Raw genomic sequence first — 24,072 nt, forward strand, 5'->3', positions numbered from 1 at the left:
CATCAACGAGCTTCTCCTATATTTATTTGTTGCATAATTTTTGATTACTAAGCTCTTTCAGCATTTTAAGTGAGATAAAAAATGGCAGCCTTAAAATTTGATAAAAGTGTTTTTTATCTCTAACTTTTTTGGAAATATAAATTTTCCCACGACTTCAATTAACATACTAATTTATTCAACTGATCACCTAAACAGAAGGATTTAAAAAATAATTAATGCAACTTTATGCAGCATCAAACTCAACCATCAATTAAAAAGCGGACGCAAAAAAATCCCCATAGAAACTATACAGACCCGAAATTCTCCAGTTTAATCATTTTCATGAGTACTATTTATTTTATAATATAAAATTTGTCAATCAAAGAGCTAGATGAAATGCTGTTTTCGTCGTGGGAAATAACTTTAAAAGTTCAGTAATAAACAAACTTATCAAAATAATAATCCCATATAACAGTATCCACATAATGAACAGGATAACTTAATAAATGTTTGTCCATACCTAAATCGTTTGAACAGTAATCGCAAAACACGACAGGAAATCGTAAAACACATTTCTTTTTTACACTGTTTTGTTAACGCAACGCAAGGTTTCAGAAGAAACTTGCTAGTTGAAACGCATAAGTGAAGAAAAGTATGTTTTGAACTGTTTTAAAAATGTCTGCATTTGTATCAATAGATCAAATATTAAAAGGAAAAAATGTGGTTTGCGACTTTACAGAAATTAATCGGTCTACTGATGCATATACCAGAGCAAAAACAATTAATAAAAGCCGAGAAAGTTGTGCTTCCAGCCTCGCAGTCGAACAGTCGCCGTTTTGTAAAATCGTGAAAAAAGAACAGAAAAAAACACTCCCATCATACACTGCAATAATAGCAGAAGCAATACTTTCTTCAAAAGAACAGAAGCTTCCGCTTTGTGCTCTCTATGAATATATAAAAGAACATTACCCAGGGATTATGAAAAAAGGTCAAGGATGGAGAAACTGCGTTCGTCACAATCTATCTCTGAGTGATTGTTTCATGAAAGCTGGAAAAGCCCGTAACGGGCGTGGTAATAATTGGGGAATTCATCCAGAATATAAAGATAGTTTTTTAAATGGCGATTACCGAAAGCGTCAGTGGTCCAAAAGCAAGAATCGACGTAAATTCGATGCGAAACGTTCAGAGAATAATAACATCTATACCAATAAAAAAGGGGATTTAAACTTTTCTATCGAAAGTATACTTTCAAATAAAAGAAAACAACCCGAAATTTCTGACATGAGATTTCGCAGCAGTGTTTCTTTACAGCATAGTATTGCAACGGCACAGCACCTACAATTTGAACCCATTTGTTACCCAGGAGGTTTCAAAAGTAAGACATTGCTTTGGCATTGCAGCAAAGAAATAGTTAGTGAAAAATTTATCCGCGAGGTGACAGCAATTTCTTTTAGTACACCAACTCCATATTAATCGATAAATAATGCGCTTAATGAAATTCCATAAAAAGTATCGTTGCTAACAGTACCACTCAATTGTTTTGGAAGAGTGCTTTGTAATTCTGAATAATTGTTTGGTTTATTACATTTATTAACACTGTAAAATTTTAAGAAAAATAATAATAATAATAAAGAACTTTTAAAATAGAAAAAGTAACAGCCTTTTATTGTTTACTGATTTTTCCCCATAGTTTTTAAAGGATATTTTTTTAAAAAGACGTTTTTTTAAGTTTTAAAGACCAAACACTTCTTTCAGCAGTGTGAACCCATCTTAAAAAGTAGCTGCAGTTTAAATCATTTTCGACATTTGAAAACTTTAACACTTTTCTATTTATAGAACCCTCATCTCTACTTTATCAAAAACACACATATGTTTTATTGCCTGATCAGCAATAAAACATTTGTGTGTTTTTGGTAAAGTAGAGATGAAATTATAGGTGTTTTACTTGCTGTACATTATCATTATCACTACTTATTATTATGTTAACAAAAACTAACAGGAAAATGTAGAGATAATATTGTTTACATTCTTATTGCAGGAAGGAATGTTACTAATGTCCAAAAGTAAATCAAAAAAATCATTTATGCTTTAATATTTCAATTGACTAAAAAGATGATCATAAAATAATATTAGTACTCAACATGACTTTTAGAAAATGCAATTTTCAAAATATCTTTAACTAATAGCCTTACTTTTAATAAAACGATTGTGTGAAAAAGAAAAAAGAAATTGTGTTAAAAACAAAATATAAAAATAGTTTATGCAGATAGATTGGAAATCTTGTAATAAAACATCCAAGTGTATCTGCGTTCTTGTAAATCTTTCTTAATTTTCTTAGTTTTAGTTTCAGTTTATAACAAATTTAGAAATATTTAGCTGAATTTTTCGACAGCTTCCTCTGACACCATAACGTAAATTGCCATTATAAGTAATATAAGTATGTAAGGATATATGCCACATAAGTAAAGATTTGAAGTCATTTAGAAGAAGTCGAAAAAATGAGCTTACACAATAAAACTGACCTATAAACCGAGTCAAGGGTTATTTTTTTAAAATTAAACTTAAGTAAAAATTAAAAGATAAAGAAAAACTAAAAGAGAAGGAAAAACTTAAAGAGAAAGAGCTTAATATGCTTAATTTACTTACATTCCGCTTCGATTTATACAGCGGTTGTATGGCTAAAAGAAACAACTTTAAGGGTGTACTATAACAAAATATTATTAACATTTGATCCTAAGGGAACAGATATGTTTAATTAAAAACGAGTTTAAATACCTTTTCAGTATAAAAGGCAAAAAAAAAAAGTCATCATGATGAACATTTTTTGCAAGAAATTGATGAGGATGATACATGTAAAACAAGCGTCATAGCAAATTGAAAAGCATACTTTCATTGGTTATTTAATTTCTAATTGCTGTTCTTAAATAAATAAGAATTATATCAACATAAAAAAAGAAAGGTAAGTTCTTGATGAAAACGTTAAATCCAAACTTTTACATTCTCCAATAAATTGGCTTCGCTCTTTGTATAATTTAATGAAAAAAGAAATTAACGAAGAAATATATCGACGAGGAACAAATAACTGGTGAAGATGAATTGTATTGAAAGAAAAGAAAAAGAAAAAAAGAAAAGAAGAAAAGCATATAAAGTTAACCCGATGAAGATAAATTAAGAGAGGATTAAAAAGCGTAAAGATGACGATGATGAGGATGATAATGGTGACGAATGTAGGTTTAAAAATTCCTAGCGCCATAATCAGTGTAAAGTTTCAGATTTCTAACTGTCTTTTATTTACCAACTTTCATCCATAATAACACAGCATTGGTATACGGAGCACATCAAAGTTGTTATAGTGTCAAATTTAAAACGCTTTATACCGCAGAGGTGTACAGGCATAAAAATCAAAACTTTATTAGACTAAATTTTTAAAAAATGTTTGTACTTTTTAATATATATGATCGTTTTTAATACAGTTGTTTCTTCTCTTAAAGGGAAGCTTTGATTTTTGTAGATGCAATTATCTAACATAATAATTTCACAAAGATGGTGTCACCAAAAAATCGATGGTCACAAAGATGGTGTCAATATTTTTTGTTCTTTATGACTCACAGTTCGACTGTTCTTAACACATTGTGTATATCGTATGATGTAAGAAGTTTAGTGTACATCATAAACATGCATGTTTCGTCACCAATACTTAAGGGTTAAGTGCCTTTTATATAATACTAACATCTAGACATAGATGGTAATCTGATTCATTTCTCCCTTTTGCTATATAAAATACTCACAGTTACACGTCACAGTTATACGATTGAGAATGTTGAGTTGGTAAATTTTTAATTCTTTTAAAAAAATTTAGTTTTAAAAAAATATCGTCATATATTTTTGAACATGAAGATGAATTTAGTTGAGTTAAACTGATTTCCTCAACAAACGATGCCTTCATCTTTTAATTACTTCTATTGACTTGGCAGATCGTCCAACGAGGATTGGGTCAGAAGTTGTCAATGTACATCACGTTTTGTTTAAATACTTCTCTTGCTTGCCCCGTTTTTTTTATCATCATTAATCAACTTTGTTCTTTTTCATGTGTGCAGCTGTTAATTTTTATGTCGCGTTGGTACTAGTTGAAAATCTTTGCAACAAGCACCCAGTTCTTTACTAGCAATCTTAATTTAAAGTTTCACAGTGGTATTTTTTTTTCACTAAAGTTGAAGAAAGCTTTTTATGAAAACAAAACGTTAAACAACAGTTAATTCTATTGACCAGCATTTTTTAATCTTGAAACAAGGCAGATAATTATCACTTAATTCTTATTCTAAGTGAATTCCTTAACCATCCTGTTTTAAATGCCAATGCATCAATGCGTTTTGTTAAAAATTCCGTACATCCTATTACGATAATCATATATTGGAGGACAATGTGCTGCTATGAGAAATTTGAGCGGGGAAAATTAATTGCCGTAAATAGTATTAATTTTCGAAGCTAACGATAGCGAGAGTCACGGTAGGCTTTATTTACATTTACATTATTTTAGCACCTTTTCTAAATTACTATTTCTGATTAAAACTTCAAGTTAAAATATGACAACTTCATCTGTTTTGATAATAGTTCTCGAAGTTATAATAAAACGGTTTCTGAAACTGTTTATAGAGAAAAATTAATCAGCAACACTTTTCATGATAAAAGGTAATTAAGCCGATGTTTTATTTGCGAAAATTGTAAACAACCTATTTTCTTTTTTTCCATTTCGCAATAACGAAATCTCAAGTTTCTACTGTTCAATCAAAAATAATGGTTGCAATTAAACTACACTATTAAATATGCCTACGCCAATATTGTGTACTTCGTTTAGGCTGATTTATTATTATTTGAGAAAATAAGTTTTTTGTTCTTTAGGAAAAAATGAAAGCAAAAGTTTTCGCATTGACTTCATTTCAGAAAGTTTTTAATCATTAATTTGTAATTTGGCAAAAATAAAATTATATAAAAGAAGCCATTTTAAATCATTTAAAAAAAAAATCATTAAAAGTACTGATAATCACTGAACACTTTAGAAAACAATTAATCAAGACAAAAGAAGTTTTAAACGTAACTTAGATTTACCTTTTGGTAGACAGCTTTATCTTTGATATCTAATGAAGAGCTTTGTAAGCATTAAATCTAGCATTGCAAAATAAAGCTTTTCACAACAAACATTTCTCACTTTGAATTTATAAGCTTCAAACATCTTTAAAAATGTAATTTTTAACTCAACAACTGCAAGCCATTCTTAATGACTCTTATTCTTTTGGGAAATCAAGTCACCTGGGGTTGTTTGAGTGCTTAAAGTAAATTCGTATTTTATAAAAACGAGTTTTAGACTTAATTTTTATTGAATTACGTATCAAGAAGGATAAAAACGTATTGCAATTTTTTTAATGACTTTATTTAAATTGAGTTTCATAAATCTCAAAAAAAAAGTTTAAAATCGGCATTTGAAATGCGAAACTAAAAATATAATCTAAGAAAGCATAATTTTTCACTCTAAAAAAAAAAAAAAAAAAAAAAAAGGAAAACCAGTTATTGGAATTTTTAGGAAATTTATTGGAGCGCTCATGTTTAAAAACAGAAGTTTAAAATTCTTTCTATTGCAAGGTTTACATGAACAAATTTCGATTATCATCTGCTTCGTGTTTTATCTGGTGATGAGTTCAAACAGTAGTTTAAAAAAAAAAACAACAACCTTTTGTACGAAAATATTGTAACAACGTAATTTATTTATTTGTTGTTTATAACGTTTAAAAACAGATTAGCGTCAAGAACGACTACTATGTTTCGATTAATAGTAGATTATCGCCAAATTTTATTTCAAAGATGTCATTTCCTCAACTATTTTCTATAAATCCAAAAACTAATAAAACTTTTCGGACGTTGTAAACGAAATAAACACAAACAAAAAAAAGCATGTTAATGTTTTTTAAAAGCATTGATTATGTTTAAAAAAAATGGCTGTTATCAAAATTTATTTGATTTTTCTGTTGAGAAAGCCGATACAAAATGGTCTCGTTGTGCCAGTCATCGTGAGCCGTATTGAAAAACTTTAAAGATATCTTTTAAATTCCTATTTACATGCCGCCGTCTTTAAATTCTGCAGATTTTTACTTCTATAAAATAAAAATATTTGAGGTATTTCGTTACAGTCAGTCATATAGTTTAAAAATATTTCTGGTATTTCGTTGCAGTCATATACAAGTGATTTTCAACAATTTGTTCTAAAGGTCTCTTAATGATTTAGTTTCCTGAATGCGATCATCATATAAAACATTGATACCTTTATACTAAACTTTTACTAAAATCATCCCAATATCACTGATCTAAAAACAACGCTATAACATAATAATCCGTTAAAAAAAAAAGTTTAGTAAGCCACGTCAAATCACAAAGTTTAATTCACATTACTTCTTGTAGCAGAATTTAAATTCCTAAGTGCTCATCGCTTTCTTTTTTTTTTAATATCAATTATCGTTAGTCTTCAAGTTAATAATAAAATAGAGGAAATTGTAGCCCAATAACTTAGGGTACAATTTTTTATTAGTCATCAAGTATTTATTGTTGAGGATGCTAGTTATTGCAGCTATTATTGTTCGTTATTATTTTATTAAAATTGATTCCGAGAAATAGTCACTAAAACTTGTAGAAACCAGTAAATTGTTGTTAACGAAAAGAACTGTTGTTATAGAAACCAGTAAACTGTTAGAGATTAGAACGTTGTTGACTTAAACGTTTTGTGAAGATTTTCAGAACTTATAACGGTGCGTAAGATTGCATTCCTTACGCATAACTTAATTTTGCAATTTTAAAAGCTCAACTAATTGAAGCAATTCCTTATGTATGTTGTTTAATGCCCGAAAAAAAAATTTAAAATCGCTATGCACTTTGACGATTTCAGGTATTGAAGTCAGTGTGGAGAAGGGTGTCTAAAAAAAGATTGACTATATTTATATGGATACTCTCTTGTAATTATATTTTCAGCTGTACTTGTAAATAGCTAGGCTACTAAAAACGGTTTTGGATTATAACATTGGATATAACAAGTTAATTTCATTAGCTGATCGTTTTTTTGATAATTTAAATGACAGGCCGTTTCTTTACCACTTTTAAAGACCTTGTTTTGCAGTATCTTTAGTCGTGTTAACTGAAAGTTATTAAAAAGAAATAATGCAATCCTATTATAAGTAAAAATTTCGCTTTGAATGGTTTTGGTTAGTGTTCCAGATTAATAATTTTCAAAGATCTTCATCTCTATAATCTTCACATGGTCGTAAGCTTTTTCCACACGGGGTACGAATAAAACAAAAAGCGAAAGTTAATCGCTTCAATTGCGACCTGCTGCTCCTATAACTTATATTTTTTACAGCCGTTGCCCCTCTTAATAAGTTCAGCGAAGCGCGACCACTAAAAAATGCGGCTCTTAATTGTCAACTTTTTTTTGCGAAGTTTTATATTAAAGTAAACGATGAAATGGAGAAGGGAATTTTAAAAAAGGAGAACTGTTCTTGTGATGTTATTTTTTTCTCTGAGAACGAGCAAAACAAAATGTGATCGAATATGTTAAGAAATTGTCGAAAGATGTGTTGAGAGGACGAATGTTTGTTTGTCAGAGAACGTCAGAGATTTAAACGAAAAAAAAAAAAGAGATTGTGATGAATCTAATGATGTATTGCAACACAAAACATCATCGGGGAAAAAGTTCTATGCTACTAAGTTTCCCTGTCGGAAACCAATCTCAGCGATGTAAAATTGTTTCAAAACGTCCAAAATTTTTATATTTAACACAAAAAATACAATTATGCCTAAAAAGAAAACTTTCGTTTTAACTCATTTTCTAAAAGTTTTATCTAAATTATTTAACAATTTAGCTCACTTATGATATGATGTCAAATATCCAGAAATTGTATTTTTAAATCATTATATCGAATTTAGACATTGTTATAATGGTTTAAAAATAAACTTTAATTCAACGTAAACATAACACCTTTAGGTAAAATATATTAATGGCGTCTGTTGAACCTGAACCTGAGGTATATCGCCGAAGAAAAAGTTACAGAGTTGATCTGAATGATAAACAACGAATAATCGGAGGCATAGGACGACGGAGATCTACTGCTAACGGCCCGTGCAGTATAAACGATCGTATTCTTCAGTACGGAAAATCCACTGAGAATGGTACAGCAATCGGAAAGCCGATCGAGCTAAACAATAACGAGACAGTTAACATTCCTCGAAGAAGAATAAGCACTACTACTTCACCTGATATTGGAAAAATTCTCAGTCCACAATGTAATGAGAAAACTGTCAATCTGACGTATTGTGATAAAACTGTCAGTCTACAGAGCAACGAGAAAACTCTCAGTTCACAAAATAATGAGAATGCTGTGAATCTCGAATGTAACGAGAAATTTGTCAACTCACAAATTAACGAAAAAATTGTCAATTCACAAATTAACGAGCAAGATGAGAATCTCGAATATAACGACAATTCTATCACTCCACAAGTTAACGAAAAAAACTTCAGTGCGTCAAATATTCAAAAAGCTGTGAATCTTGAATGCAACGAAAAAAATGTTAGTCTACAAGATAACGAGAAAAATCTCAGTTTGCAAAGTATCGAGGAAAATATCGATTTCAAATGTCATGAGAAAACTATTGGCCCACAAACTAACGAGAAAACTGTTAATCTACAAAGTAACGAAAAAACTGCCAGTCTGCAGGGTAACGAAAAATCTTTCTGTGCACAAGTAAACGAGAAAACTGTCAATTCACAAAATAACGAAAAAATTATCAATCCCCAAAATAAAAATGCTTTCCAAACTCCTCAAATCGACACGTTAAAAGAAGAAAACTCTCGTGGAGCTTCTTTGAGCGATGCAAGAAAAGTGGATGTTGACATTTCATGCCACCAATCTAAAATATCTGATCGATTAAATTCCCCGATTTTAACGCGCAGATTTCCAGTTGATAATTCAGAGACTGTAAAAAATCAAACAAAAGAAGCAAACCCCATATTAAACAAAAGAAGATCGGATTCAATTGTTAATACACCTCAGGTGTCAAAATCCCCTGATCGGTTGGTTTCAACCGTTGCAAAACCAGGTTTACCATTTTACAGCGCTCTCAATGGAGGGCATACAGAAAATCATAGTATAAGTCTAAAAATGGCCGCCGATACAGTTATTAAAATGAACAAGGAAGAAAAGCTTGCTAATGCTAAAAAAAACAACAAGAACATCTCACCTCCACTGAGCATTAATTCTGCCAGAAATAAGTTTCTTGAGTTAGAAAAGCATTCGACTCATTTGACGGATCACCAAGCAGTCGTCAAAAAAAGTAAAGCTTTTAAGCAAAAAAATTCATTTGATAGTTCTTCGTCCTCCGTCGATTATGGCAACAATAAAGACAAAAGCGCTGCAGAAAATTTAGATGAAACTACGGCTCAAGAGCCGAATATAAAAACCAGGTCATCCAACTTGATTAAAAGAGACGAAAATGCTAATTCTCTTCAAAGTCATACCGATTCGGAAAAGTGCACGATCAAAGATAAATCACATCTAATTGAGTATCAATTATTAAACAATGACCCTGCAATTATTAACAATATCTCTAACATAGAAGGCGAATTAGGAAATTCTAGCATAATCCAAATTGACGGTTGTTCTCCTGATTTGACTAATCATGCAATAAAATCAGATAGACCTTTAACAAACGAGTCAGATACTATGCTTACTGAAGACTTCGAGATGGATAGCAGTGAAGTAGATGTTAAAAGTGCGTCTACAATCAATAGAAATTCAGAAAGCCCATCTGACAACACTTTTGATAATAATAACAAACTGTCAGCTGAAGAGAGTGAGCAGCTCAAAAATAAAAATCAGATGAGAAAAACAGAGAATTGTGACAAAAACTCCGAGATGCTTGATAAAGCTGACTCCACTAATAATTCTGCGTTGACGGACTGCGAAAACAATTTCACTAAAAATAAACTTGACGATGGAGAACCTAAATGTCCCGCAGAAGAAGTTCAAGTAAACATCACCGATAGACAGAACCCTAAGTCAGATATAATTTATGCGGTCTGTGATAACGCTGAATCGAACGACACAGTTGAAATTAAAAATTGTAGTTCTACTTGGACACCTTCTGATTCTGACACAAGCTCCAATTTAGATATCAGCGAACTTTCTTCACCTTCATTATACGAAGATAAAGAGCCAAATAAGAAAAGAAAACTTGTTAAAAGGCGTTCGAGAAGCGCAGAGCAGGAATATACCCAAAAGAGCAACCAACTACCTGAAACTAGAGACAATGATGCGTTGGAATGTAATAACTCTTCTGATGAATGTAATAAGAGCGTTCATATAGGCTCTCCTTTTTTTGATAATTCAATTAATGTTACGGATTATAGTTCTATTGATGCTTCAAATACCAGTGAAATAAAAACAAGTTTGTATTCAGAGAAAGAACTTAGTATAGTCCAGTCCTCCATAGTGCCTAAAAGTAATGAAAATTTGTTTACTAAAGATTTGAATTTGTGTGATAACTCTGAAGCAGCTACAACACATGAAATTAGTAAAAGTATAAAAAGTTCTTCAATGACTGCTATTTCAAATAGATTGCCGCAGAGTTTGCATTCTTTTTCAACCTCAGACATGGGTGGATTAGAAAGTGAAAATCAAGCTAATAATGAAATTGGTAAACTTGAAAATTACAAAGGTTTTAAGCAAGCAGGTCCTTTAGGCAGTTTTACAAGCATTTCAAAAGTTTCAACATTAAAACTACAATCTTTTAAGACAAAGACTCCGATGTTTAGCCCACCTTTAAGAAGGAGATCTAATAGTTCCTCTGAGAATCATGGGTTTGCTGAACTCGCTGAGGGACAACATAATATAATACAAACAAGTCCTTTTTCTATTGAGAAACGAAAAGATAATAAAAAATGTCCTGAAAATGATAAGCCTAATGATAATTCACTGAGCAAATCTATTAGTCTACCAAGAAATTTTTCATCTCCAGCAAAACCAAGGACCCCATCAGAAGAAGAAGATTCAGCTCGTACTGCAGAAGTCTTAGACAATTTACCTAGTTCTCCATTTGCTCTTATAGCTCGATTCTCAAAAGATGTTGAAAAGATGCAAGTTAAATCTGTAGGTCCAAAAAATGAAAACTATACTGATCGTGAAAATGTTTCAGATAATACTCTATTTAATCCCTACAGAGAGCCTGAATTGCTTAATAAAGCAAAAGATTCAGTTAAAAGTGACACAACAAACTATACTCAAATTCAAGATGAACCAAAAAACAATAATAGTAATCCAAAGGTGAAAACAAGGCCAACTTTAAATATGTCATCAATAAATCGTATAAGTGTTGATGAAAATAATACAAACACAGAGCTATTACTTTTTAAAGATGGAAGTTCTGTTCGTAGACGGCCATCTTATCTTCATGCTAATGATGAGAATTATTCTTCAGAAAATATATCTGAAAATCAAGTATCTGAAAACATAGTTGATGATATTGAAGATAAAAAAAAGCCAGGTATTCTTTACTTGATCATCTTATTTGTATTTTTAGTAAATATTCTTATTTGCTGAATTTTTGATTGATAGGAATTTCAAAGCATTTTAAGATAAGAAAAAAATTTAACCAGGATGGGCCTTTATACATCCTGGTTTTTTCATGTTGAAAAACATTTGCGCAAATGATTGATGGAAACTAAATTATAGGAAATTTTTTATATTTTACATGTGAAATAATTCTTAGAGGTTTTATCAAAATCTAGTAATCAACGTACATTTAAAAAATTCTAGAGCTCCTTTCTTAACATGAGTTATGTTGTTTGGGAATCAAATTTTTTTTAAAAAAAATATATTTATTGCTTTACATACTCAATGTATTTAAATCTCTTAACTACTTACTAAATAAACTAAATAAATTTCTATATTTTTCAACAGAATACTTCTCAAAATGTTGTTACACCAATCTGTAATTCAACAAAGTGAAACAACAATCCAACAATATGAAACAACATATAAGTTTTTAATACTCTTAAATTGTATACTTTTAAAACTATAAAACTATATTCATAATAATCATTATTGTTAAGCTGTTGCACTTTTTTGATTTTATATTTAATAGTAAAATGTGGTGTTTAGTTAATATTGATAACAAAAATTGCTGATAATAATGCATGGTATTTTATATTACTTATATATTTATTTGTTTAATGTATCTATAATCACATAAAGTGAAGTGATGATTAGTAAACATAAAATACTTACCAATTAACTGTGCTGATTTGTTAGCAAAACAATTACTTAATTGACTTGACTTAATGGTATGAATAATTTAATAAAAGGTTGCACTTATTAAAATATTGTGTATTAGTGTGAAGCTTTTGATCATATGTCTGTAATAAAGTCCAATTAAAAAAAAACTTGAAGAAAAAAATCTTGGTTTGAGTTAGATATATTTTTTTGATTTAAAGATATTTAATTTTTTGTTTATTTTTTTGTTTTGGTGTTTGATATATTTTGTAGTTAGTTATACAGAAAGAAAACACAGAATTTTTAAGCTTTGAAAAATGTTAAAGTTTTCTACATATTTAAATATTTTGAAAATATATTTCATGTCTATGCATATATATTTTACGTATGTGTATGAAACTATATTTTACATATGTGTATGCATATATATTTTACATGTGTATGCATGTATAGTTTACATACATGAATGCATTATATTTTAGATATGTGTATGCATCTATATTATATTTGTTGAAGTCTATATACACAATAATTAATTTTAACATTGTATTATTCTAATAATTTCTTTTTAAATTGAAGTAAAATTATTTACCATAAAGAACAATAATCAGTCAGTTTAAACAATATATATATATATATATATACACACACACACACACACACACACACACACACACACACACACACACACACACACACACACACACACACACACACATATAGTATGTATATATAATATATAATGAAAATACTAATGAGATTGATAAAAATATTAATAATGAAACAAATAATATTAGTAATGATAATAATAATAGAAATAATAATAATAATAATAATAATAATAATAATAATAATAATAATAATAATAATAATAATAATAATAATAATAATAATAATAATAATAATAATAATAATAATAATAATAATAATATATATAGATTTATATTTTTATATATTTAATTTATATATTTTTTAATGAAATTATTATTATTTTCTAAGTATGAAACACTTAGAAAATAATAATGCTGTTTTGTAGTTATGAGTTATCCTCTTGATTTATGGCCTTCTTATTTTATTAATGGATTTTTTTGCTTTTTTTTATAATTATTTTATTAATACACACAAATATCTTACTTAATCATAAAACCAAATTATAAAGTCAAATGGATTGTTTGAAATCAAAATTTTTGAATGTTTGAGATCTAAATATTTAAAATTTGAAATATCTAGAACTCAAATATTCATTTTTTGTCATAAAAAAACTGAATAAATAAAAAAAATTAAACCAATGAAACTGAGTTTTGAGATAAAATTTGCCTAAAGTAGCAAAGTAGTGGTTCAGAAATATTTGATGTGTACTGATTGTTTTTTTTTTTTTTTTTTTTTTTTCAAACAATTTTTAAAGTCAACCATTTTCAATAACTTTTTTTTTTTTTTTAAAGATGAATTTTACTTGTTTGTTGAAATGTCGGTTTTTTAAATGCTCATAATATATACTTTTTATTTCATTCTACTATTTTATTTTTTTTTTTGTAGAATCTTGTTCTCAGCACAATTTTGAATGCTGAGCTATTGTATAATTAAGGTGGTTGCAACATCTTTTTTTAAAACAAGTGTTAATACACATGTTTACAATGTTAAATATTCTCATAGACCATTGCACCCAAGATAAATGTTGTCCTGAATCTTTTTTTCATATCGATTTTAATACCATGAGATTGTTGACAGAAGTCATTTTTTAGTTTTCCTATAATGTTTAGAATTATATTACAGGATGTCATCAGATTTTTATTTAAATAAATGTTAGTTTTTGTATGTTGTGAAAGATGTAGAACGAACCAAGCAACAGTATGCTCACAGTTAGTAAATTCTGCAAGTTGAATAGATTGTTTATTTAAAAAAATCTCTTTTGTTTGACATCACCTATTTTGTAAAATATGGATATTTGAAGAATGTTGTTTAATTCTCTTTTATTAATGTTCCTTTGTAAATAAAGCAAATAACTTGAATGTAACTTTTTTATTATATACTTTTGAATTTTTTTTTTTTTTGAATTAATTTTTTTAACCAAATATTGCACATAAAACAATCTTTTCAACTGCAAAAAGTTTTTGCAGGCTATTAAGATACTATCTGTATTAAATGTTATGCATAATGCAACCCTTTACTGAAACTCAGCAATGATGTTACGTCATCATGTTTGACACCAAAATACAGGATTAGCAAAGTAAACTTTTTTACATAAAAAAAAAAAAATTTTTCCGAAATTAAAATGTACTCACTATATTTTTATTCTGAAAATTTTTTGAACCAAAAACCTTATATTTGGTTTATAAATTGAAGTAGAAAAAAATTAATTTGAACATGTAAATGTTTTAAAATGAAAAAATTAAATAAAACTTTTATGAATTTTGACGACTCTTTTTACATCACTCAAACAGTAATAAATTCAATAAATCCTGAAATAGTAACAAATTCCTCTTACAATTTTAGCATAAAGTTGTTTAGAGACTCTTTCAGAATCAAATTATATATTTAAAAAATCATATAGCGTAATTTAAATACTTATGTGGTTACTGGTTGTCAGTATTCAATATATTTTCCTTAAATTTTGTAATTGGAATTCACATGCTCTCTATATTTGGTTTAACATTGTTTTTAAACCTTGCTAGCTGATGTCATTCCAATTGAAGAACATGATTCTGACAGTGATGATATTGAACGTGATTTCAGAAAAAATATTGAAAATCCAACTCGTACCAGACCTAATTTTGGACCACCTGGTCTTCCCAATATTCCAGAAGAGCATATAAACAATCGCCCTTGGGTTAAAAAGCCAATTGTAAGTGGGGTATTTCCTGAAGATACCATTAGTGAAGAATCAAGTGAAGATAATGGTGAATGTGTATTAGATAAGGTAGATAAAGCAAAAAGTAATCATGATGATAGTCTTAATACTCAAAAACATTTGAGTCTTGAAGATCTAACTAATTCTGATTGCATAAAGTTAGATGGCGATGGAACCAAAAGTTTAACTTCCTTGCCAACAATTGAAGAAAAGAAAAAACATTCTGATATTCGAACTCCTAAGATAATGATAGGTAGTTTAAGCGACCCACTGCTATCAAATAACCTTGAGAAGTCACCATCTTGTTCATCTCTTAATCCACAATGCACCATGAGCCTGGGTAGGAGTGAAGAAATTGTCTCACAAGTTTCACAAGTTACTGAAAAAACGAAAAAAACACCAAAAGTTGTAAGTTTTTTATTTTTCTGGCATTAAGCAACGATAACATTTAAAATATTTATGTTAAAAATTATATTATAAAATATAAGTATTATGATATTTATGATAATTACTTTTTTAAATTGGTTTAATTCTAATTTTAGGAAGAATGTAATTATCAGCATTAGAAGTGTATTTATGGCGTTTAATGTAGTTTCTTTTTTTTCTTTTGCTATGAAAAGTTGTTATATTTTACTTAATTTATTCTCAGTTTTTATTTTATTTGTTTAGGAAATGAGAATGTATGTCTTGAAAAATTTACTAGAAACTGAGCAATCTTATGTCCAAAATTTAAGTACCATGATTACTGTAAGTATTTTATCTACAATTTCTTAACAAGACTTCATCTAAATTGTTTATTATTAAATGACTTTAAAGTTTATATATATTACATTGTATCTATGTGTACATGGATGTGTGTGTGTGTGTGTGTGTGTGTGTGTGTGTGTGTGTGTGTGTGTGTGTGTGTGTGTGTGTGTGTGTGTGTGTGTGTGTGTGTGGGCGTGTGTGGGTGTGTGTGGGTGGGCGTGTGTGGGTGTGTGTGGGTGTATGTGTGGGTGTTATAAGCTTAAAGTGAATTTTCTAAGCAATAATTTTTAGAAATTCTCAGAACCATTAAAGAGACCTGAGAACAGTAACATTATCGAGCCCAATGTTGTTGATGAAATATTTTATCAAATCCCTGAAATCCTTGAACATCATGAGATTTTCTTGAAACAACTGACAGACCGAGCAAATGTATGGGATGACCAGCAGATTGTTGGTGATTTATTTATTAATTCGGTATGTGTTGAGGTTTTTTAAATGCCAATTTAAGAGATCCAAAATGACTCCTGGGTGCTCTTTGTCATTTCTTTTCCTAAAAATATTTGTAAACAAACTTTTTCCAAATCTCCATCTTTTAAGTTTTTAAAACTATTTTTGTTATGCTTATGTTTGATGTCAAATTCATATTAGCCCATCAACTTTCAATGTGAACCTGTTAATTTCAATTTTGATTATTTTCAATGCAATTTAATTTATCAAAAAATTCAATTACATATTGCAGATATTTTGTTGGAAACCACAAAATTTTAATGAACTGCTAATTACATCCTTAAATATATATAAATATTTTCCTTCTGTAAACTTTAGTTTACAAAGACTTTCCTTATGGATGCATACAGTAATTTCATCAATAATTTTATACAAGCAAAAGCTGCTATAAGACAAGCTGTAAATTCTCGGCCCCAATTTGCTCGTTATCTGGAGCAGTGCACACGAGAACATCGTGAAAAACTCACTCTCTCTGACTTGCTTATAACTCCCGTTCAAAGAATACCACGCTACAAATTATTGCTTTTAGTAAGTTAAATTTTTTTTTCTCAATAATTATGATGTCCTTTGTGCATAGAAGTGTTTGTTATTTACAAGTTGTTTAAAGAAATAAAAAGTGATAAAGAAACAGTTCTCTGTTTCATGTACTTCTCAAATAAGCTTTATAGATTTTACATATACTTTTTAGATCATTCAGTTTTGAATTTAAAATGATCAAAGTTTAACACTTAACAATGAGTTGTTTTTTTTTAAAAAAAAAAAAAATTATCAAGATTGTTTTTTTTTTTTTAGGATATGTTAAAATACACTCCTGAGGATCATCCTGATTATGAAAATATACATTTAGCTATTGAAGAAATCGAAGCACTTGCTGACAGAATGAATAAAGGTGAAATGGATGCTGATCAAGCTGAGCGTGATATAGACAGATTAAGGGAGATTGAAGTTACAATTGAGGGAATTCAAGATCTTGTGACAAGCTCAAGGCGATTCATCAGACAAGATCTGGTTGCGGAGAAAGAAGGAGCTCAAACTAAAAAAGACCGTTGTTTATTTTTATTTTCTGATCTTCTGGTATGTACAACTGTCCGTCGTAAGAATAATGCATTGAGAAGGGGATCTTTAGGATTATTCACTGGCCAAACAGCAGCAGACATGAATCGATACAAATTTCTGTGGAAGATTCATCTTGATGACGTGGATATTTCTAAAGGTTTCTATATGACTGATTATTACTTAATAAAACATAATTATATGTAAAATATCAGCTGTGAGCCATGTAATATATTTTACTTTCTGTAGCCACTAATCCACAGGCAGTTATCACTAATAGTGAAATTGAGAAGTTAGAAGAGGATCTCCAAAGACTGAAAACAATCTTAACAAGTATTGAAGCTCTTAGTGTACCTCATCATGTAAGTAAGCTTACAAACATTAGAATCACTTTTGTGTTTTATGTGGTATTTAACATTAAAGTAATTTTTTAAATACAACTTATTTAGAATGTAGAAGGATCTTTAAGAGAATTAACAAATGATGTTCGTCAACAAATCCAAGAAAAACAATGGACAGCTATGCAGTCTCAAGCCCCATATAAATCAAGGATTGATCTACAGGCCCTAACAGAGTATGATTTCTATAAAATATTGAATTTTCAATAAACATAAATTGAAAGAAACTCAATTAAAAAATGATTTTTGTTTGTTTATTATTTAGATAATTTCAGTTTGTAGAATTTTTCACTGTTTTTGAATACAAAAACATGCAAAAGTTTATTATTTTGAATGATTTTAGGGATGGCATGAAAGAATATACATTTATTTTTCTTTCTACTGAGTGCAAATCATCTTGGTCAAGTTATTTTGAGGAAACTAAACAAAAGTTAGGTGAGTTGTTTGTGAATTTTCTTCTTCTGTGAAAAATACTGTCTGTTGCTCTTAAAGAAAAGGTCTTTGAGTTTTTCTTTCTTTTGGATAAAATACAGCAATTTCTTGTTCTGCTGCTGCAACCAACAAATTCTTCTATTAAATTGTCTTTCATTATAAAATCTGATTTTTTTCCCCACTTTTTCTTTAAACAAAATAGATATGTGAAGCTTGGTATAAATCAAGAACTTGTATTCTTTTAACTAAATAAATATGTGAAACACAGTAAAAATTAAAAACTTGAAATCATTTAAATAAAAAAGTTTAACTTTAATTTTTTAAATGACTTTTGTGATTTCATCAAAATGATGAGCTTTATTTATAAAAGTTTTTTTTTTTTCAAATTTTTTGAACCATATATACAAATATATACAAATTTTTCCAAAATTTTATCAACCTACAGTTTTATCAACCTACAGTTTAAAGTTAATAATATTAGCTTAACACTTTTTAAAATTCTTTTTTTTTTTTTTTTTGTATTTAGTTTATTCTACAGATTCATTTCCTCCAGAATTCCAATATCCAGTACCAATAACAAAAACAAGAAGTGGAATGCAGGTTTAAATTTGTAGTTATTTTAAATAAAATATTTTATAACTTGGAGTTGAAATCTAGTTTATTACTTTAACCACAATGATAACAGTTTTTTACTGTAAAAACTTGTAGCATTCAACTAACTTTTTTACTTTTAAGTTTACATGTGCTTCACCCAGCCAAACTATGGCAAACTATTCTGACATCATGTCACCACAACAGTTTGTTAATGGAGAGGTATGGGTTTGCAATAGTGATGGTTATGTTGGTCAGGTCTGTTTGATTTCTATGGTTCCTGAAGCTCAATCAAAGGCTTCACTTTCTGTGTGTTCTGTGCGTATTTTATGCTTAGCTGCTGTACCCGGTGGTCGCCTCTTAAACAAACAAGGAAATTTAAACAATCATAATAAAGTTGCCAATGTAATGGAGTATAACCCAAAGAAAATAAAATCCAGGAATCGTCCCTTAAAAAAGTCTTTACCAAGTGAATCAGATGATGATGAATCTCATAACAATGCTGCAAATATCATGGCATTTGATAGCAGCGATGATGAAGATATAGAATCGCCATACATTGGTAAAATATGTTCTTTACTCTTAATAAACTTCTACGCAATTATAATTTTTTGTTTATTGACATAAATTTTAATTTCTAGGTTCTTCATCATTTGATGGTCGAATGAGTCCTGATGGTAGCAGCCTAGGAACAGTAGAAAGTCAAGAAGGAGATCATGATAGCAGTGATGGTTATAATAACTCAAGTGACGAAGAAGACTCTACTAGAAAAGATCTAAGAAGAGATTATGACAATCTTTCGAATGACATAAACGAACAAACAACTATGTGGTTAGGAACTGAAGATGGAAAGTAAGTTAAAAGTGTAGAACTTAACATACAGGCTGCAATCAATACATAGGTTGCAATCTTTGAATAGGTAAAAATATTTACATAGATTGCAATTAAGCAATCCAGGCCTTTCAAATTTTGTTATTTTAAAGAGGAAAGTTTTAAAGTTGTCTTTAAAGTCGGTAAATTTTTTAGTCTTTTTTTTTTTATTCTTTTCTCATAAATCTTGGTGATTTTGTTTAGTATCTACGTATATAATGCTTCGGACGTAATAACGCAGCGAAAAAGTAAAATGAAGTTGCAACATGGAGCTCCAGTTACAGCTATACTGTAAGTATATACTTTGAAAATATTATTGCTACTGTGAGGTGGGGTTTTTCTGCAATTCCTATGTGTATCTTTAGGGGAGTGTGAAGGGGATTTAGTGTTTCGTAAGTTAGGAGGTTTCGGTGTATAGGTGTATGGGGAAGCCTCTTGGTTCTGTGTAATGGTAGTACTCTGACTTATTATGTTAATGCGCTTACTTTTCTTTACGCGCAAGATTTCTCGTTTAAACTCTGATAATAACAATTCTTTTCGTTTAATTTATTGTAATTGTTAACAAAAATCTCTCCACTTAAATTACATAAAAACTATTTCTTATATTCTCTTTTTGTAAAATTAAAACTCCGGTCTACTTATTTTTCGTAGAACCTAAAACTCTGTTATCAACCTTTCTTTTCATAATTCTTAAAGTTCTGCACTACTAACCATGCTGTATCCGCCTCTCTCTTTCGAATCTCTCTCTTTTTTTTTGTTTCTCGCTTTTTATATTGGTTGTAATGTTTTGGGCGTTGGCGTCTTTGTATTTGTTACTGTGTAAAATATTGATTAATGTTTTTGGGATGTTGTATTGCTATAAACGGCATTTTGTTTCTTGTTTCACTTAGAATTAGCTTCCTCACACTACTCACACTCATTAATTGTTTAATTTCAATCTTTTTATTTGTGTATTTTAGATATTTTGAAAGTCGTGTCTTTGTTGCACTCGGAAGCGGTGAGTTATGTATTTACACTCGTGAACAGAACGCAAACGTATGGCAAATATCGAAACCGGAAAAAATACAGGTCAGTATTACAGGATCTCCAATATCTTGTATTACAGCAGTCGCTGGTCGGATATGGTGCGGATGTCAGAATACAATTGTTCTTGTTAATGCTGCAACATTGGAGACCGAAGTATGTCTTGTTGAAATCATTTTATTTATAATTAATCTTTTGAAACTATAATTTTTTTAATCATAATTATTATCACTCCAACTTGTTTATTTTTCGCTTATTTTTAATTTGAGTGAATTTTTTAACGTTGAAACAAAAAAAAATTAGACAACGAGAAATGAAAAATATTTAGACAACGTTCACAGTGAGTCCTGACCACAACAAGCTCGTGCATAAAATTGTCAGCTCTGGATTGGGAGTATGGGTCTCAATGCAGAACAGCGCCACTGTAAGACTTTATCATGCAACAACATACGAAAATGTAGCAGAAATTGATGTCACGCCGGCTGTTAATAAAATGTTGGCTGGTAAGAGATTGTTTAAGGCCTATATGTTTGTGTTTAGGTGCATGTGTGTACATGGAAAAAAATTATACCCGTTGGTTTTAATAGCATTTAGTCTTTAGTATAAATAAAAATTTTAATTCTTTGTTTTTCTCCTTTTTAAACATAATGACGTATTTATAGGCGCAGATGCCATCATACGTCAACATAAATCAGCTTGTCTTCGTGTAACGTCGATGTTAATATGTAAAGACTTGCTTTGGATTGGTACTAGCGCTGGTGTAATATTAACGAATCCTTTACCTTCAATAACTGCTAGTACTTCCGTACTTAGAAACGGTCTTAACCCTACGGGATCACCTTATGGTCACACTGGCCATGTTCGGTTTTTAACGTTAGTGGAGGTAGCAAAATCACAGTTTAAAACTGTGGAAAGTAATAAAGACAATTCTAGAACTTCTCCTTGGCTTGGTGGTAATCACAGTCGACGAGAATCTACTAAAAGTATGCGTCATGATAATGATGCAAATGGCACTTTGACTTTAGTTTTAAGTGGAGGGGATGGCTATGAGGATTTTCGATTCAGTCAACAGTCGGAAACAGTTGGTCGAGACGATAGTACGAACCATTTACTTATTTGGCGAGTATAATGTGTTCGCGATTCATGCAATGTTAAAAATGTCCACATATAGTTTTCAAAATGCGATTCAATTCTTTCACAGATATGCATCCGCGTTTCTAATAAAAATCGTTCGCATAACTGCGCTCTTCCTTGTAAAAAAAAATCTTTCCTCTCCAATCTGTACTTTGGCTTTATATCGCGTCGTTTCTTCTCTTTTTTCTAAAAATTTTGCTTCGTTTTTGAAACGTCATAAGTTTTTAGCGCCAAATTTGATCATGTAGAAACCAGGTTTTTGTTGTCTTATTTTTATACAGCAATATTTTATTTTTATCCTGGGTGCAGTTCAAATGGAGCACGCTAATAGTTTGATTTCTTTGAGGTAAATCGGTTTGCTATTTCCAAAAGACGGTTTCATAAAAGCTATCTTCTTGTTAGCGGCCAATGCGTATGATGATGCGTAGTTGTTTATAAATATGTTTATAAATATACTAATGTGTAAATATTAAAAATATCAAATTTATTCTACTTAATAGAATATTTTCCTAGTTTTTTCTCACAGTTTTTTAGTTTTACCCAAGCTACCATTATTTTCTCTTGTACCATTATACAGGTACAAGAGAAAATAGTCATGTTTAGTTTTATAAAAATTGATTTGCTGGTTACAGAATCGGGAAAGATTTGATTTTCAACGTGCATTCTAAAACTTTTATTATACATCTTGGTTTTCATTGCATTAATCCGGAAGGAATGATAAGAAACTACATTGAAGCATTTGCACTCATCTCAAGTAAAAGTTTATTAACAAAAGGAAAGGCTCAAAACTCTGTGAGTAAATTTTTGCTTTTGCTCAAACAATTTGTTTTTGCACGATATTTCTTCAAAAAAACTAAGTTCCTGATAATAAAACAAAGAAAATGCAAGCATTTTTAACTTTGCAAGACCTCATGTTGCAATCAACAGGCGCAAGTTTCTGATAATAAAACAAAGAAAATGCAGGCATTTTTAACTATGCAAGACCTCATTTTACAATCAACAGGCGGATGGTAAGGTATTAACTAATAACATTTGACATGAAAACGAGGCTTTAAAAAATCGCAAAGAGAACAAACCAAACAAGTTTTCTGAGCTACAAGATACAGAAAAAAACTCTGTCTTCAAGAAATTTGATAGTAGGTAAAGTTTATAAAATTCTATTTTTGTTTTTGCAATATATCATAACGGTAGTACAAGGCGGTATATATTAGCAATTACTTAGATCCTAGATAAATGCCCCAATAGAAAACTTTGATTTTCAAAGCTTTGTGGTTATGGATGTTATAAGTTGCAAATTGATTAAAGGAAACCCCTTTTTTGCTACTTTATTAGAAAAATCTCCATGAGTTTCTCAATCCTTACATGAGTACCGTTTATTGTACCAATTGTACAGGTGTATGAAAAAACTATTGACTGAGAAGATTTAGTCAAAAATTTCTTTGGTGAAGAAGAAAGTGTTTTTGTACACAGCACAGCACAGTGAATCCTAATTTGAAAACCAGGATTAAAACGTTAGTTCCATTTTGCTGCTTCACGAGTACTTCCACCTAAAAAATGATCTGCCATCCAAGACACATGATGTAAATCGATTGATAATACCGATTGGTAAATGCTGATGACCTTAAGAAATTTCAGATAAAAGTTCCTTTAAAAGACATGTTGAAAATATTGCACTGTTTGCAGAATTATAACAGAATATTATTATAATAAACATATAAATGCATCTAATAAATAAATGCATACAGAAAAGTACAAAAATATAAAATTCAAATGTTTAAATATAGATATTGATAAATGTAATAATTTCCTTTTTTTTATAACTGAATTCACTCACATTTACCATCAAATTAACAAACGAATTTTTAACAAAGAAAAACTTTAAAGCTTTAAAATCAAAAAGCATAAAATAAATACAGAGCTAACATTTTTAATTGTATAAATATAGTTAGCATACATTACTAGACAAAATATAACAAAATATATAATGGTGACAAAGTTATTATTAAAGAAAAGTAATTGTCTCAAAAACATGGAGCAAGTTTCACTTTTATTCATATTTTGATACCAAATTTTAATACTAGATTTTAACACCAGATTTTAAAACCAGATTTTAATACCAGATTTTAATATCACTCTCACAGGTTTTTGCGGATCGAAGGTAAAAGTTTTTTCGTAAGAATTTAGT

General features: G+C 29.5%; 2 protein-coding genes and 2 long non-coding RNA genes across 4 annotated transcripts in view; 2 read left to right on the forward strand and 2 right to left on the reverse strand.

Moving 5' to 3' along the window:
* Positions 1-5,311, reverse strand: part of LOC149891452 (uncharacterized) — an 18,022-nt gene extending 12,711 nt beyond the window's left edge. Inside the window, exon 1 of the long non-coding RNA XR_016449630.1 lies at positions 5,086-5,311. This is a non-coding gene — a long non-coding RNA (uncharacterized LOC149891452). The remainder of the gene's footprint in view (positions 1-5,085) is intronic.
* Positions 541-1,589, forward strand: LOC145188275 (uncharacterized). The gene has a single exon (XM_080064859.2). The coding sequence runs from the start codon at positions 655-657 to the stop codon at positions 1,450-1,452; it is 798 nt and encodes a 265-aa protein (XP_079920985.2). The 5' UTR covers positions 541-654; the 3' UTR covers positions 1,453-1,589.
* On the forward strand, positions 4,355-22,410 carry LOC145193671 (uncharacterized). The gene is made up of 17 exons (XM_090077808.1): positions 4,355-4,485; positions 8,003-11,556; positions 14,957-15,540; positions 15,802-15,879; positions 16,171-16,353; positions 16,705-16,914; positions 17,179-17,599; positions 17,689-17,801; positions 17,889-18,013; positions 18,181-18,272; positions 18,796-18,869; positions 19,005-19,422; positions 19,502-19,712; positions 19,935-20,021; positions 20,690-20,909; positions 21,082-21,256; positions 21,416-22,410. Exons 2-17 carry the CDS (start codon positions 8,016-8,018, stop codon positions 21,880-21,882), a joined length of 6,999 nt encoding a protein of 2,332 aa, XP_089933934.1. The 5' UTR covers positions 4,355-4,485; positions 8,003-8,015; the 3' UTR covers positions 21,883-22,410.
* On the reverse strand, positions 6,008-6,519 carry LOC149891453 (uncharacterized). Its single transcript, XR_016449631.1, has 3 exons — positions 6,421-6,519; positions 6,293-6,335; positions 6,008-6,125 (listed from the first exon to the last, which is right to left on the reverse strand). It is a non-coding gene; the product is annotated as an uncharacterized LOC149891453 (long non-coding RNA).
* Positions 22,411-24,072: the final 1,662 nt, after the last annotated feature.

The sequence above is a fragment of the Hydra viridissima genome, unplaced genomic scaffold (genome assembly GCF_058129835.1).
Source record: "Hydra viridissima isolate aposymbiotic clone 2 unplaced genomic scaffold, HvirCarnegie_v1 scaffold_2, whole genome shotgun sequence".
In the NCBI taxonomy this organism is placed as follows: domain Eukaryota; kingdom Metazoa; phylum Cnidaria; class Hydrozoa; order Anthoathecata; family Hydridae; genus Hydra; species Hydra viridissima.